The 12,893-nt window shown below is 34.8% G+C and overlaps 1 protein-coding gene across 2 annotated transcripts in view; it reads left to right on the top strand.

Moving 5' to 3' along the window:
* Positions 1 to 2,131: 2,131 nt before the first annotated feature.
* Positions 2,132 to 12,893, top strand: part of cchcr1 (coiled-coil alpha-helical rod protein 1) — a 28,224-nt gene continuing 17,462 nt past the window's right edge. Inside the window, exons 1-5 of one of the 2 annotated variants that reach the window (XM_087253452.1) lie at positions 2,132 to 2,362; positions 7,285 to 7,507; positions 7,583 to 7,741; positions 7,821 to 7,896; positions 10,404 to 10,511. In XM_087253452.1, coding sequence (XP_087109578.1) covers positions 2,299 to 2,362; positions 7,285 to 7,507; positions 7,583 to 7,741; positions 7,821 to 7,896; positions 10,404 to 10,511 — 630 coding nt within the window. In that variant the 5' untranslated portion in view covers positions 2,132 to 2,298. The remainder of the gene's footprint in view (positions 2,363 to 7,284; positions 7,508 to 7,582; positions 7,742 to 7,820; positions 7,897 to 10,403; positions 10,512 to 12,893) is intronic. The other variant, XM_087253453.1, reaches the window with a different exon arrangement.

Genomic DNA, 12,893 nt, shown 5'->3' with positions numbered 1-12,893 from the left:
TTAATTTTACATGCATCAAAATAAACTACAAAATACAGCAGCCACAAGTATCAAAATAAAATACTGTATTTTGAAAATACTACAAAATACTTTACAAGGCAGTATGACATTTATTCGCAAACGGTCCCATCAACAGGCCTCTTCGATCAATCCTGATCAAATAAATTAATGAGAGCAAAACAAATAAAACAAAATAAATAAAAACAGTTTAATAAAATAAATGAAATAAAGCAAAACAAATCAAATAAAACTAAAAAGTTAAAAAAAAAAATAATAAAATGAAATGTAGCAAAACAAATCAAATACATACAATTTAATAAAATAAATGAAATAAAGCAGAACAAATCAAATAAAACAAAAAAATTAATAAAATTATAATAGAAAATTTTATAAAATTTATTAAAGCATAACATATCGAATAAAATCGAATATAACAAAAATTAATTAAATAATATTTAAAACATTTAATTAAATAATATCTCATTCACCTACTGCACATGAGGAGGTATTCATAAAAATGTAACTTGTGTTTCTCTTTGATTTTAGTATAGATTTTGTACAAATTTTAAGTCCTGTCTTGAAGATGACCTCTTTAATTACTGTAAAAACCATTGGATGCATAAATTGAGTTGGAATATTATACTATATATCTCACTAACTCTATCTATTGTGAAAATTGCCACCATCTCATAGCAATCTTATATTTTAAAGTGATAAAACTTAAAAAAGTTACTTAACATTTTTGTTCACATAATTTACTAAATAAATCTAGCTGTTTAAAATGTAAAGTCACAATATCTAAATCTACTAAAATCTTAGTCTTTCCATAAATAAATGTTGACTTGCTCCCTGCTATTTGTTTGTTATTTTCTTAATACTTGTTGCATCATTTCCATCCATTCTCCAAGCAATTGATCAAATTAATCAATTTTCTAGTCTCGTCTTGGCAAATAACTGAGAAAACACAAATATTAAAGGTCATGTTTTTATGATGTCATCATTTAGACTTCCTATCAGTATTTTACAGTGTTTTAAAAATACACAACATTAAACATAATATTAACCTATTTTTATAAACCACATCAATTACAAATTACTAAATACTATTTTGTATGTGAAATACGCATTTGAAATACTTGTATCATAAATTCTGGCCATCCCTGATTATCGGGACTATAAAAGTGCATTTATCAAAACAGTTAAAAGATTAGTTCAGGAAAAACTAAAAAATCATGTTGTTTTTTACTCTTATTTGTAACAGTTTATTTTGTTGAACAAAAAATAAGATATTTTGAAAAATGTTGAAAACCGGTAACTATTTCCATACTATTAGTATTCCTGTTATTTACTTCTAACATTCTTTAAATTGTCTTTCAAGGGCTTGGATCAACTTGTGGGTGAGTAAATAGTGATAATAATAATTTATGGGAATAATTTTTGGGTGAACTATCCTTTTAAGCTGAATTTAGCATTATATAGAGTGGAAATTCTACCAGAAACGCACATTATCTGTACCTGAAATAAAACATAAATAGAGTGAATAAAAAAAGTATTTCATCCCAAAATGTCTAAAATGGACCGATGGTTGATTTCTGTGAGTTGTTCTGCAAAGGAGTCAGTGTCATTCATTTAGTTTTCAGATTTTCGTTCTTTATTAAAAACCCTTTACAAACTTACAAACCCTGTTATTGTCCTTTTCCTCAGTCCAACTGAACCTACAGCTTTAATCATTTTGTTATGCAAAAAACAGTGATTTAGAAAAACATATTCTTCAGAAATAGCAAAGTTGAAGTTGTTATCATTTACATCAATTAATTGAAAACATGAAATTATATATAAATTCTACAAATAAATGCTAAACATATAATTTAAATTCATTTACAATTGTCCCTATGTTTTGGTCAGTCACATTTGCATTACATTTTGCGTGCCTTCATATGACTCACTTGATGGAGGAAAGGATGCGCTCTATCATTGAATTGTATGATTTTATGCTTGTTTTGTATGGTTTTTTATTTATTTATTTTTGAGGAAGACAAGCTTAAGTCAGGCCCTGTCAATTTTTTTATAAGTGAAAATGTACGTTTCTTGTAGAATGTGCCAAAGACTGCAGGGGGCGCTGTAGTGCCTCAAACCAACCGGAAATCTCCTGTCATGACAACTGCACGCACAGCTTTGAACTCAACGGCGGGGAGAACGAGCACTTTGCAAAACAATGACTAAAAAATCATCAAAGAATCGGATTCGAGCATTTTACACGTTTATGTAGGACCGCTTGTGTGACTTTCAGTGGTTATCATGGATATGCGGAGATCAGAAAGACTGAACGCGCCGGCGGACTTTATGAAAGCTGCTGAAGCAGGTAAACCAACACAATTAACCGAATAAAAGCCACCATATACCAAATAAACAAACACAAACGACTCAACTAGAGCTCTTAAAAAAAACACTCGCTTATCTTTGTGTATAATATTACTGGTTGTAGTGTTGAAGCACAGTATTAGTCTGATGTCAACTAACGTTAAGGTTGCAAAGATACAAACGTCTAGGATTGACAGCAAGTGTGATAAAGCCGTTTAACATTAATCCAACAGCATTTTGATAATCAGTTATTCAATTATAACATTAATACTTATGATTGTTGTGGTAGTTTACATGTCTCAGTTGATTTCCTAGACTACATTGACTATTTGTACTATGCATGCTGTTCAGCATCTTAAAGTGAAGAGTTCAGATGCAAAAAAGAAATTTTCTCCTAAAATGAGCGTTATTTTGCTTTAAAGGCAATATAAATAACTTTTTGGTCACTATAAAAGTAAAATTTCTGAACCTACACACGAGTTGGAGGAAAATGCGCTAGCAACATTTAACTTAGAGGTTTTGGCATCTAAACTCTTGAAGTGAACTTTAAAAGGATTGTAAAAAAAAAAATAATAAAAATAAATAAATATATATATATATATATATATATATATATATATATATATATATATATATATATATATTCTGTCATCATTTATTCATTTTCCACTTGCTTCAAACCTGATTGAGTTGCCTATTTCTGTTGAACACAACAGAAGATACGTTGAAGAAAGCTGAAAACCAGTAATCATTCACTGTCATAGTATTTTTTTTTTCTACTATAGAGGCCAATTGTTACAGTTTTCAGCCTTTTTAAAATAACACCTTTAGTGTTCAACAGGAGAAATAAACTTGAAATTGTTTATAATTCAGGGTGAGTAGAAAAAATGTAAATAATTTTTGGAGGGAACTATACCGTTATAAAATCTGAACAGATTAGAAATGATAACAACTTTAAATAAGTTCTGTTGTGTCTTTTTTGGAACTTATTTTTAATAAAGAATGCAACACTGCAAAGCAATGAGTACAATACAATTTTAAATTATTGTTATTATTAATTTGTGGTGTCATGGTGGCACAGTAGGTTAGCCTGATCGCCTCACAGAAAGAAGGTTGCTGGTTCTGTGTGGAATTTGCATGTTCTCCCCGTGTTCACCTGGGTTCCCTCTGGGTGCTTCGGTTTCCCCCACAGTGCAAAGACAGGCGCTATAGGTAAATTGAATAAGCTAAGTTGGCTGTAGTGTACATGTGTGAATGCAAGAGTGTATGAGTGTTTCCCAGTGTTGGGTTGCAGCTGGAAGGGTAAAACATATGCTGGTTAAGTTGGCGGTTTATTCCGCTGTTTCAACCCCTGATTAATAAAAGTACTAAGCCAAAAAGAAAATGAAGAAATTCTTATTTTGCATGTTACTCCAATTTCTAGCTGCCAAAATGGTTGTAAAGACATGTTGAGAACAAAATAAAAAAATAAAATAATAATAATACTAAATTAGGGCTAGTCATTGCAGGATGTATTATGGCTGTGAGAATGGTGCTGTGAAATTGGAAGAACTCAGATACTCCCACTTTTAAGGATTAGATTGAGCTGATGACTTCTACTGTATCATATAAACATACTGTATATTGGCAAGACTCGAGGTCTCCACTCTCCACCTATACTTTTCATCAGAAGTGGGGTAGCTTTTTACGGTATTTAGAGAGCATGTATTAGAAAAATTGAAGGGTTGTCATTTTGGCTGTCTATTGTATAATTTTATATTTAATATTTATGTTTTATGTTATTATTTTATTATATTTTGTTTACATTATTTTCCTGAATGTTGATTTTGTATTGTGAATGTTACGTTGTGTGGGGTATAGACGTTCAAAATAAAAAAGTTAATTGACAAAAAATACAAAAATACAAAAATAAATAAATAAATGAAATTAAATAAAAAAGGGGGACAATTAGATGGATGTTGTAGTAGAGAAAGAAAGGAGTGGCCTTGATCATAACAGTATGGCTCATTATTGAAGAATTAAAGGCATGACAGGAGGCCATCTCTTTAGGAAAATATATATTTTTTAAGTCGCATTGCATATGTGATTTGCTCCATTTCATACAGTTCCCACACTTTTTGAATCCAAGCATTATATGATGGAGGTTCAGAATTTAGCCATATGCATGTGATGCACTTCAAAGCTGCTGCAAGTAGAATTTGTAATAAGTATGTTCTCGATCTGTCATTAAAGCCCTTGGGGCACACACCTTCTGTAGCTCAGCGACTGTGTGATCTTCAGAAAATTGCTTTCATTTTTTTTTTACATTCTTTTTTTTATGTTTTTATTTTTTTTATTAAACATTTTTTATTTTGAACAAAGCCTGAGATCCACAAAATGCTCAAATAAAATAAAGACAATAATACTGTAATAATAGGTACAAAATCATAATTGAAACATATCTCATACAGTCATATTTAACCAAAATTGTACAGTTTTCTTACTGGCATCATTTATTTTATCTGTGGTGTATTCTAAACTAATACAGTCCAGTGCATCAGCTGGAGCAAATGGATACAGCCATATTTTCAGGATGTTTTTTTTTTCAGCATTCAGAACAACTGATAGAATCCTTTGGTTGATGGATAAGGAGAGTGATGAATCGTCCACCATGAGAAAAAACAATGGGTTACGTTGGATCGGAGTTTCCATTAGCTCTAATAGTAGGTCTCGTACCTTGGACCTGAATAATGCAATTTGGGGACATTCCCAGAACATATGTATACAGTTAGGTCCATAAAAATTTGGCCATTGGCACAATTTTGACATTTTTGGCTCCATACACCAACACAATGGGTTTGAAATTAAATGATCAAGAAGTGATTTAACTGCAGACTGTCAGCTTTAATTTGAGGGTATTTACATCCAAATCAGGTGAACGCTGACTTTCAACAGTTTGCATTAGGCATGGGATGATAACCGTTTTTCAAGTATAACACAGTTTGCAAAAGTCAAGGTTTTAAAATCGATAAAATTTTCTGTGATACCGGTCTAAGGTATATGTAATATTTTTTATTAACATTTTTTTTAGGACAACAGAATTTCCAGCAGACAAAATATCCAATTATGGTGTTTTAAATTGTAATGAAATCAGTGTTTTTGAAACTAATGAAGACAGCAGAAGTCAATGATTCATTTAAATAATTGTTCAGCCTGACATGTTTACTTGTCCAAAATATTATAAATCTTTAAAAAAAAATGTAATATATTGTTTTCACGGGAATTTTAATTTTGTTTTTTTACCCAGAAGTTTAAAAATAAAATATCTAAGAGCAGTAATCAAAAAACCGTGAAACCGTGATATTTTTATCCAAGGTTGTCATACCTTATCATAATCTTTTAACGGTTCATGCCTAGTTTGCATATGTGCCTCCCACTTTTTAAGGGTCCAAAATTAATTTGACATAATCATAAATCAAACTTTTACTTTTTAATACTTGGTTTCAAATCCTTTGCAGTCAATTAGACATCCATAGACATAGACATCACCATAGACATCATTACACCGGGTATCATCCCTTGTGGTGCTCTGCCAGGCCTCTACAGCAACTGTCTTCAGTCCCTGCTTGTTCTTGGGGCATTTTTCCTTCAGTTTTGTCTTCAACAATTAAAAATGCATGCTTAATCGGATTTAGGTCAGGTGATTGATTTAGCCATTGCATAAGATTCCACTTCTTTCCCTTCCAAAACTCTTTGGTTGCTTTTGCAAAATGCTTTGGGTCATTCTTCCTCTGCATTGTGAAGTGCCTTCCAATGAGCTGTAAAGCATCTGTATTCATTCTGGTGTAGTCTTCTCTTGATAGTTGATTTTGACACATACACCTACCTATTGGAAAGTGTTCTTGATCTGCCCAACTGTTGTGAAGGGTGTTTTCTTCATCAGTGAAAGAATTCTTTGGCTGTACACCACAGTTGTTTCCATGGTCTTCTGGGTCTTTTGGTGTTCCTGAGCTCACTTGTGTGTTCCTTCTTTTTATGAATGTTCCACACTGTTGTTTTAGCCACGCCTAATGTTTTTTCTATCTCTTTGATGGGTTTGTTTTGATTTTTTAGCCTATTGGTGGCTTGCTGGACTGATAGCGACAGCTCTTTCCTCATCTTGAGTTGACAACAACTCTATTCTTTTTGTCTGCTCATTGTAATTGGGATGGGAGAAATATGAGGGATAAGGGAATAACACACACCTGGGCATGGAACAGCTTAGAAGCCAATTGTCCAATTACTTTCGGACCCTTAACAAGTGGGAGGCACATATGCAAACTGTTGTAATTCCTACAGCATTCATCCGTTTTGGATGTAAATACCCTCAAATTAAAGCTGACAGTCTGCAGTTACAGCAGTCTTGTTCATTTAATGTTTTATTTCAAATCCATTGTGTTGGTGTATAGTACCAAAAATGCTAGAATTGTGTCAATGTCCAAATAATTATAGATCTAATTGTAAGTTTCTTGTGTAGAGTTGTTACATACAGTAAGTGACAAAAAGGGTCTGCTTTTCTTTTGGTTTTAAATAACAGGTAGAGAGTAGCATAAGTCTTAAATGTATTTATAAAGAATCATTTGATGAGCTGAGCTGGGTTTTTTGAAGTTACAAAACAGTTTTCCCATTCAATAATTGTATCAAGTTCTCTCTCCCAGAAGCTCTCAATTAGGATATTTGAATATTGTCGTACTATAAGTGATTTATAAGTAATATTTACAATACTTCTAGAGTCCAAACTGGAATCTATCCAGTCTATCATTGGATGAGGGGATTGTTGTGTCATTTTTAAGATGTCTGTACATCCAAACGCTCAAGACAAGGTCGACAAAAGAGAGATGAGAAGGTCTTGGATTTTTTTTCTGTTTATTTTCATCAATATCAGTCTGTCTGTTTGTCTTCCAGCATCTGTCTGCGATCCCACTCCTTCTCTGATGACTCCTGCTCAGTTCACTGGTGGTCCTGTGGTCTGCTCCACAAGTTCACAGAACACACCTGCACCTTTCAGAGCTACACCTGCTTCAAAGTTCAGTGTGGAGGGTCTCGGTTTGACAGACACTGCTGCAGCTGAAGCATGGCATCTCAAACACTATAATGAGAAAATAATACAGCAGCGCTCTGACCACAGGTACACAAACACAACCGCATGGGTTCAGACTTGATTCTAGGGGTCAGAGTATAAATTCATCTCTCTCTATGTCAGATTGCCAGAAGATGAGAGATTCAGCTCAAGGCCTCCGCTGCAGGAGGTGGAAAGGTTAAAAGAAGACAGGGAGATGATGAGAGGCGAGATGGAGCGTCTGAAAGGAAGAGTGGAGTGTTTGAGAGAGCAGATCAGAGATCAACAAAGCCAAATAAATAGGTACAAACACTCAAACTGATCGACTGCTGGCCTGCTGCTTTCACAGTGTATGTGGGCTGAAATGTTTGTGTGTGTGCAGACAGAGGATAGAGTGTGATGAGCTACGTGGTGAACTGAAGAGTTGCAAGACTGAACTCAGTATGAGCAAAGACCAGGTATGGATATACTCTCCCATTTTTGGCTCATACATCAAAATAGTTAAAGATGTTTATAATGCATGTATGAAATTAAAATTTCGCAAATGCTGTGATTGTCATGCGTAGTGTCAGGGAAGCACAGCTCTGTGATCAGTAGTAAATCTCCTCCAAAGGCTAGTTGGAAACACAAACTAGAGCTGCAGTCACACTTTAGATTGAGCATGCAAAATTTTGTCGTAAAGCACTGAGAAAAGGGGCCAGGATAAAACAAGACGATTAGACAATAATAAGGTAAGCCATTGCTCTTTAGTTTTAATTTCTGTACAGAGAGGTCACATTTTGATCTTCTTTTAGTGTCACACAGTCACATGATGCAATTTCAAAGGTCAGAGTTCAACAAACTTGAACTTTGTAACACAGCGACATGTGAAAGTTGTCAGATTATGTTTCGGTTTGCTGCATTTGCATGCATGTGAATGGAAGTCAATTGGGAGTAAAGTGCAGTGTGAAATCCCTATAGTGATTAAATAAACATTGATTCTGCATGGCTAATAAACGACTATGTTGACTATATACAACGGTTCTGTCTGGTTCTCGAATCTGATTGGCTGATAGCCGTGATATATTTAAGTAATATCAGCACCCGTACAGCCTCTTTACCCTTTGTGTATTACTCCGCCCACATACAGCCAGCAAAAAGCAGACACTACAGATCTAAAGTTTAAAAGATGCTTGCTCAGCTGTTTAACTGTCAGCTTATGATTTCAATCCAAGGTGGAAGAAAGTAGTTCCTCATACAAAAGGTTTTTGAGAATCTCCGGCTGTTTCTCAATTCCAAGAACGCAGAGAACGGACTTGCGTTCTTGTGGAGACCGGTCTTGCCAGGTGTGCTCGGAAGAACGAACTCGGGAGACCGCGAGGGCAGAGAATGCGTCCTTTGAGAAATGGGATGCTGTGTTTAATAATAAATCTAAATTAAATGCTGTGTTTCACGCGTCCTCCGTACTTGTGGTCTTGAGTATTGGAACTGAACACGAGGACGCAAGACCACTGAAGAAAGCATATTGAGAAATAGCCTCCATGTTTGATTTTGTTTTTATATACACAATTATGGCGTCAAACTGTTGTATAGATGCAATATCACACTCCTAGCAGTGCGATATGGCTGTATATCGGCAATGGTGGGGGCACTAAGGCAACAACGCTTGCCTCCCACCGATATACAGCCATATCGCACTGCTACTCGAGTGATATTACTCATATATATATATATATATATATATATATATACATAGATAGATAGATAGATAGACAGATAGATAGATAGATAGATAGATAGATAGATAGATAGATAGATAGATAGATAGATAGATAGATAGATAGATAGATACATACATACATTTCTTATAATAAAGTAGATGATAAAGTTTAAAGACAAACATAGGGTGCTTTCACACCTGTGAATCGATTCTCTTTTACCAAAATAGGTATTAAAATTGTTACCATATTGCACTTGTTCTTGGTGTGGTTTCTAAACAGACCAAAATAGCGTCATGTGCGAGTAAACTGCCCTCACATTGGTCAGAGTTTCACAGTTTATTTTGTCCCGCTCAGATGTCATGCTGCCCCATTTTTTAATTAATGACGATGAGTAATAAGACAGAAGCAAAAAGCTGTGCTTTAACTTTGAATGGTGACACCCACAGACATCATCACCAAATATAAATAAGAGTAGAGATCTTCTCGTACAGAGCAGTTGGTTAGAATTATGCATTATAGGCTTTGCATTATAGAGAAAAATGACAGATAAACCAAGAGTGCTGTTCGGTCAACTTTTCTAAAGAATTAACAGATCTCGTTAATTGTTAACATGTTTTCACTTTCGTATTTGACATAAAACGCATATTTACCGGTAGGAATGACATCCTGCCCTACTCATAATTCTCTCTTCATATAGCCGTATATATGCCTAGAACATTTATATATATATAATACACTGTGATATAGCCTGATTTGGATTGTATTGATCACTACAATCGATCCGCTCCAGAGTTTGTTTCAATCGAGCTGAGGCCACCTCATTTAGGTGATTGTTTTGGCATGGATCCAATCATGATTGCTGGTTTCACAAATGCCAAATGAATCGTGCTAAATACTATGCTCCAGGTTCCAAAATAAAAGTCTTGGTGTAAAAACACCCTTAGTTGTTGGTATGAGAAATCCTGATTCTGAAATTCTGCAGATTAGGGGATACCTCACCCCAACACCCCAACAACCACAATCCCCCCATTTTAGATTTTAGAGTTAAAACATGTTGCTAAATGTGCTATTTTCACATGTTTTCAGATGTTGCAGTATTTACAACATAGAGTTCTAGTTCACAGAGAAACTAAACAAACAATGTATTTATTACAGAATCAACCTCAATATGCTTTGACTCTGTGTATTAAATGCTGCTCCATCTGAAGGCACGAGCTGGAGGTTTACTACTGGTTTCTAAATGCATCCTAATTTTATTCATTTAGCTTTTAAACCTGAAAGGGGAGTATGAAGTAGAATATCAGCGTCTGGAGAAAAAGTTACAGGACTCAAAGCAGGAGATTGGGAAACTGCAGCAAAAACTAGACACACAGGTGAGGCATAATTAACTTCTTTAAATTCTTTAAAGGTTCAGGAAACCCTCAAGTCAAGTACATCAAGTTTTTTGAGATTTTAATAGATTTGTGTGTTGAGCATCAATTAAGACATTGTTAGCACATGTTAGCTTCAACTGTTGGGAAAACTGCATCATTTTAATGTTTGTTAGCTAATTTCATCTTCCGGGTGTAAAATCATTATTGGGGCAGGATCAAAATCACTGATGTAGCGTTGATCTGCCTGTCCAGTGGTGATGTGTCAGTTTCTCATTATTGTTCTTAGACTGAGTTTTCTTATTCTATGAGGAGACCCTGCTTCTTAATTATTTATGACAGCGCATGCTTTTTGACAGACTCATATGGACAGACCTACCAAGCTGTGAGACGGCGCATGGCACGCAGTATTTAGGCGGTTGTGAAGGGTCTTTTGTGTTTGCTTCCATGATTCACGAGGTTTGTTGCATGGCTGATGCAAGCTGTTTGTGTGTAGCAAGCAATTTTGTCAGGAGAGCTGTAGAATATTTGTAGAATTACGGACTTTGTGACCATTCAGACACATCGCTCGTATCTGTGCTGCTGTGTTCGCACCAGTTTAATTTCTTCTAGATTACCCAGCAGGGCTAATGGTTGGAATAGATAGGGAAAGAGACCAGCTGTACTGCTATCCACAGTGTCTGCATTTAGACCCAGGTATTTAGTTGGAAAGAAGTCCTCCTTATTTATAGTGTTTATATAAACATGATTATCTTTATAACAGTATAACAAATTGTTGGGTATATAAAGTATGAAATTACAAATAGCCTATCATATGTGTAACAGGGTACTACATTATTTACTGTTTCTGTTACATTGTAAACATAAAAAATTATGCTTCTCCTCGCGTTGTTTTGTTGTTTTCTTGAGTTGAACTGCTGACTGACAGTTGGTGCCCCCCCCTGCTATGCTGGACACGCCCACTACCCTCTTTTGAAAAATTCTGAGGTAGACTTGAACTGAAAGAGGGGGTTTTATGACCCTTTAAAACTGACATGTTGATTTCAGCTAGTAGCAGACAGAAAAGGACTGCAGTGAAATTGAGGACAACAAAAGGTGATTCCCCAAATGTCAACGGTGACAGACACATTTGTAAAGCTTTCTAGATTAAAAGCAGCCTATCTAGATGACACCTTTTAATGGGGTTGTCATGTTCACTTGCATTTCTGGATAACTGTGGTAAAAATTCAAAACACTTCTATTTGGTTGTTCAAAAAAAAGAGCAAGACGCCATTTGAAACTTTAAAGGCTCTGCTTTTATTTGTGTATCTTTACAGTCACATAAAAATGTGCATTTGGAAAATAAAGAAAGTTGCTCTTTATAGGCCGTCACTGGGTCAGTTTAAATCATTCTCCGAAAAGCCATTTTGATTCCAACCTATTTATATGGGCTTTGTCACTTTCCTTTTTTCTTGTAAGCTTTTTCCTGTACAGTTTTTGACAAAAGATGATTGCGCCGATGGTTGTTTTTCCAACAGTAAATTGTGTTAATGTTGCTCATTACTAAAACAAAGATGAAGTAATGACATTTCCTATTGAATCAACTCAGACAGCCCATATTATAGTATCGATATTAGATTAAAATGATATGAATCACTGTAAGAGTCTTTTCATAAACTTACTCAGTAATTTATTGCTTGTTGTGAACAATTCATCTTTTTTATTACTCAACAGATATAGCAAATATTTTGTGACTTATATATTATCATAAACATTTTCTACAGAACATCCATGTCCCCAACATTTAAATCACCTTTTCTTTTCTTTGTATATAAAATTGTACAAGCATATTAAATTGATAGTAGGTTAACTGATCTATAAATTTACATATGTAAATATTTTATATTTTCAGAAAAATATTAGTGTAGACAAGCTCACTGGCCACTTTATTAGGCACATATTACTACTACCGCACTGGACCCACTTTTGCCTTCAGAGCTGCCTTAATCCTTCATGGCATAGATTCAACAAGGTACTGGAAATATTCCTTAGAGATTTTGGTTCATATTGACATGATAGCTCATGCAGTTGCTGCAAATTTGTCGGCTGCACATCCATGATGCAAATCTCCCGTTCCACCACATCCCAAAGCTGCTCTATTAGATTGAGATCTGTGACTGTGGAGGCCAGTTGAGTACAGTGAACTAATTGTCATGTTCAAGAAAATAGTCTGAGATGATTTATGACATGGCGCGTTATCCTGCTGGAAGTAGACATTAGAAGATGGGTACACTGTGGTCATAAAGGGATGGACATGGTCAGCAGCAATAATTAAGTAGGCTGTGGCGTCGACACGATGCTCAATTGGTACTAATGAGCCCAAAGTGTGCCAAGAAAATATCCCCT

The sequence above is a fragment of the Danio rerio genome, chromosome 5 (assembly GCF_052040795.2).
Source record: "Danio rerio strain M-AB ecotype USA chromosome 5, GRCz13ab, whole genome shotgun sequence".
NCBI classification, from domain to species: Eukaryota; Metazoa; Chordata; class Actinopteri; order Cypriniformes; family Danionidae; genus Danio; species Danio rerio.
The sequence above is the reverse complement of the archived record's forward strand: the minus strand, read 5'-3'. Positions and strand labels throughout refer to the sequence as shown.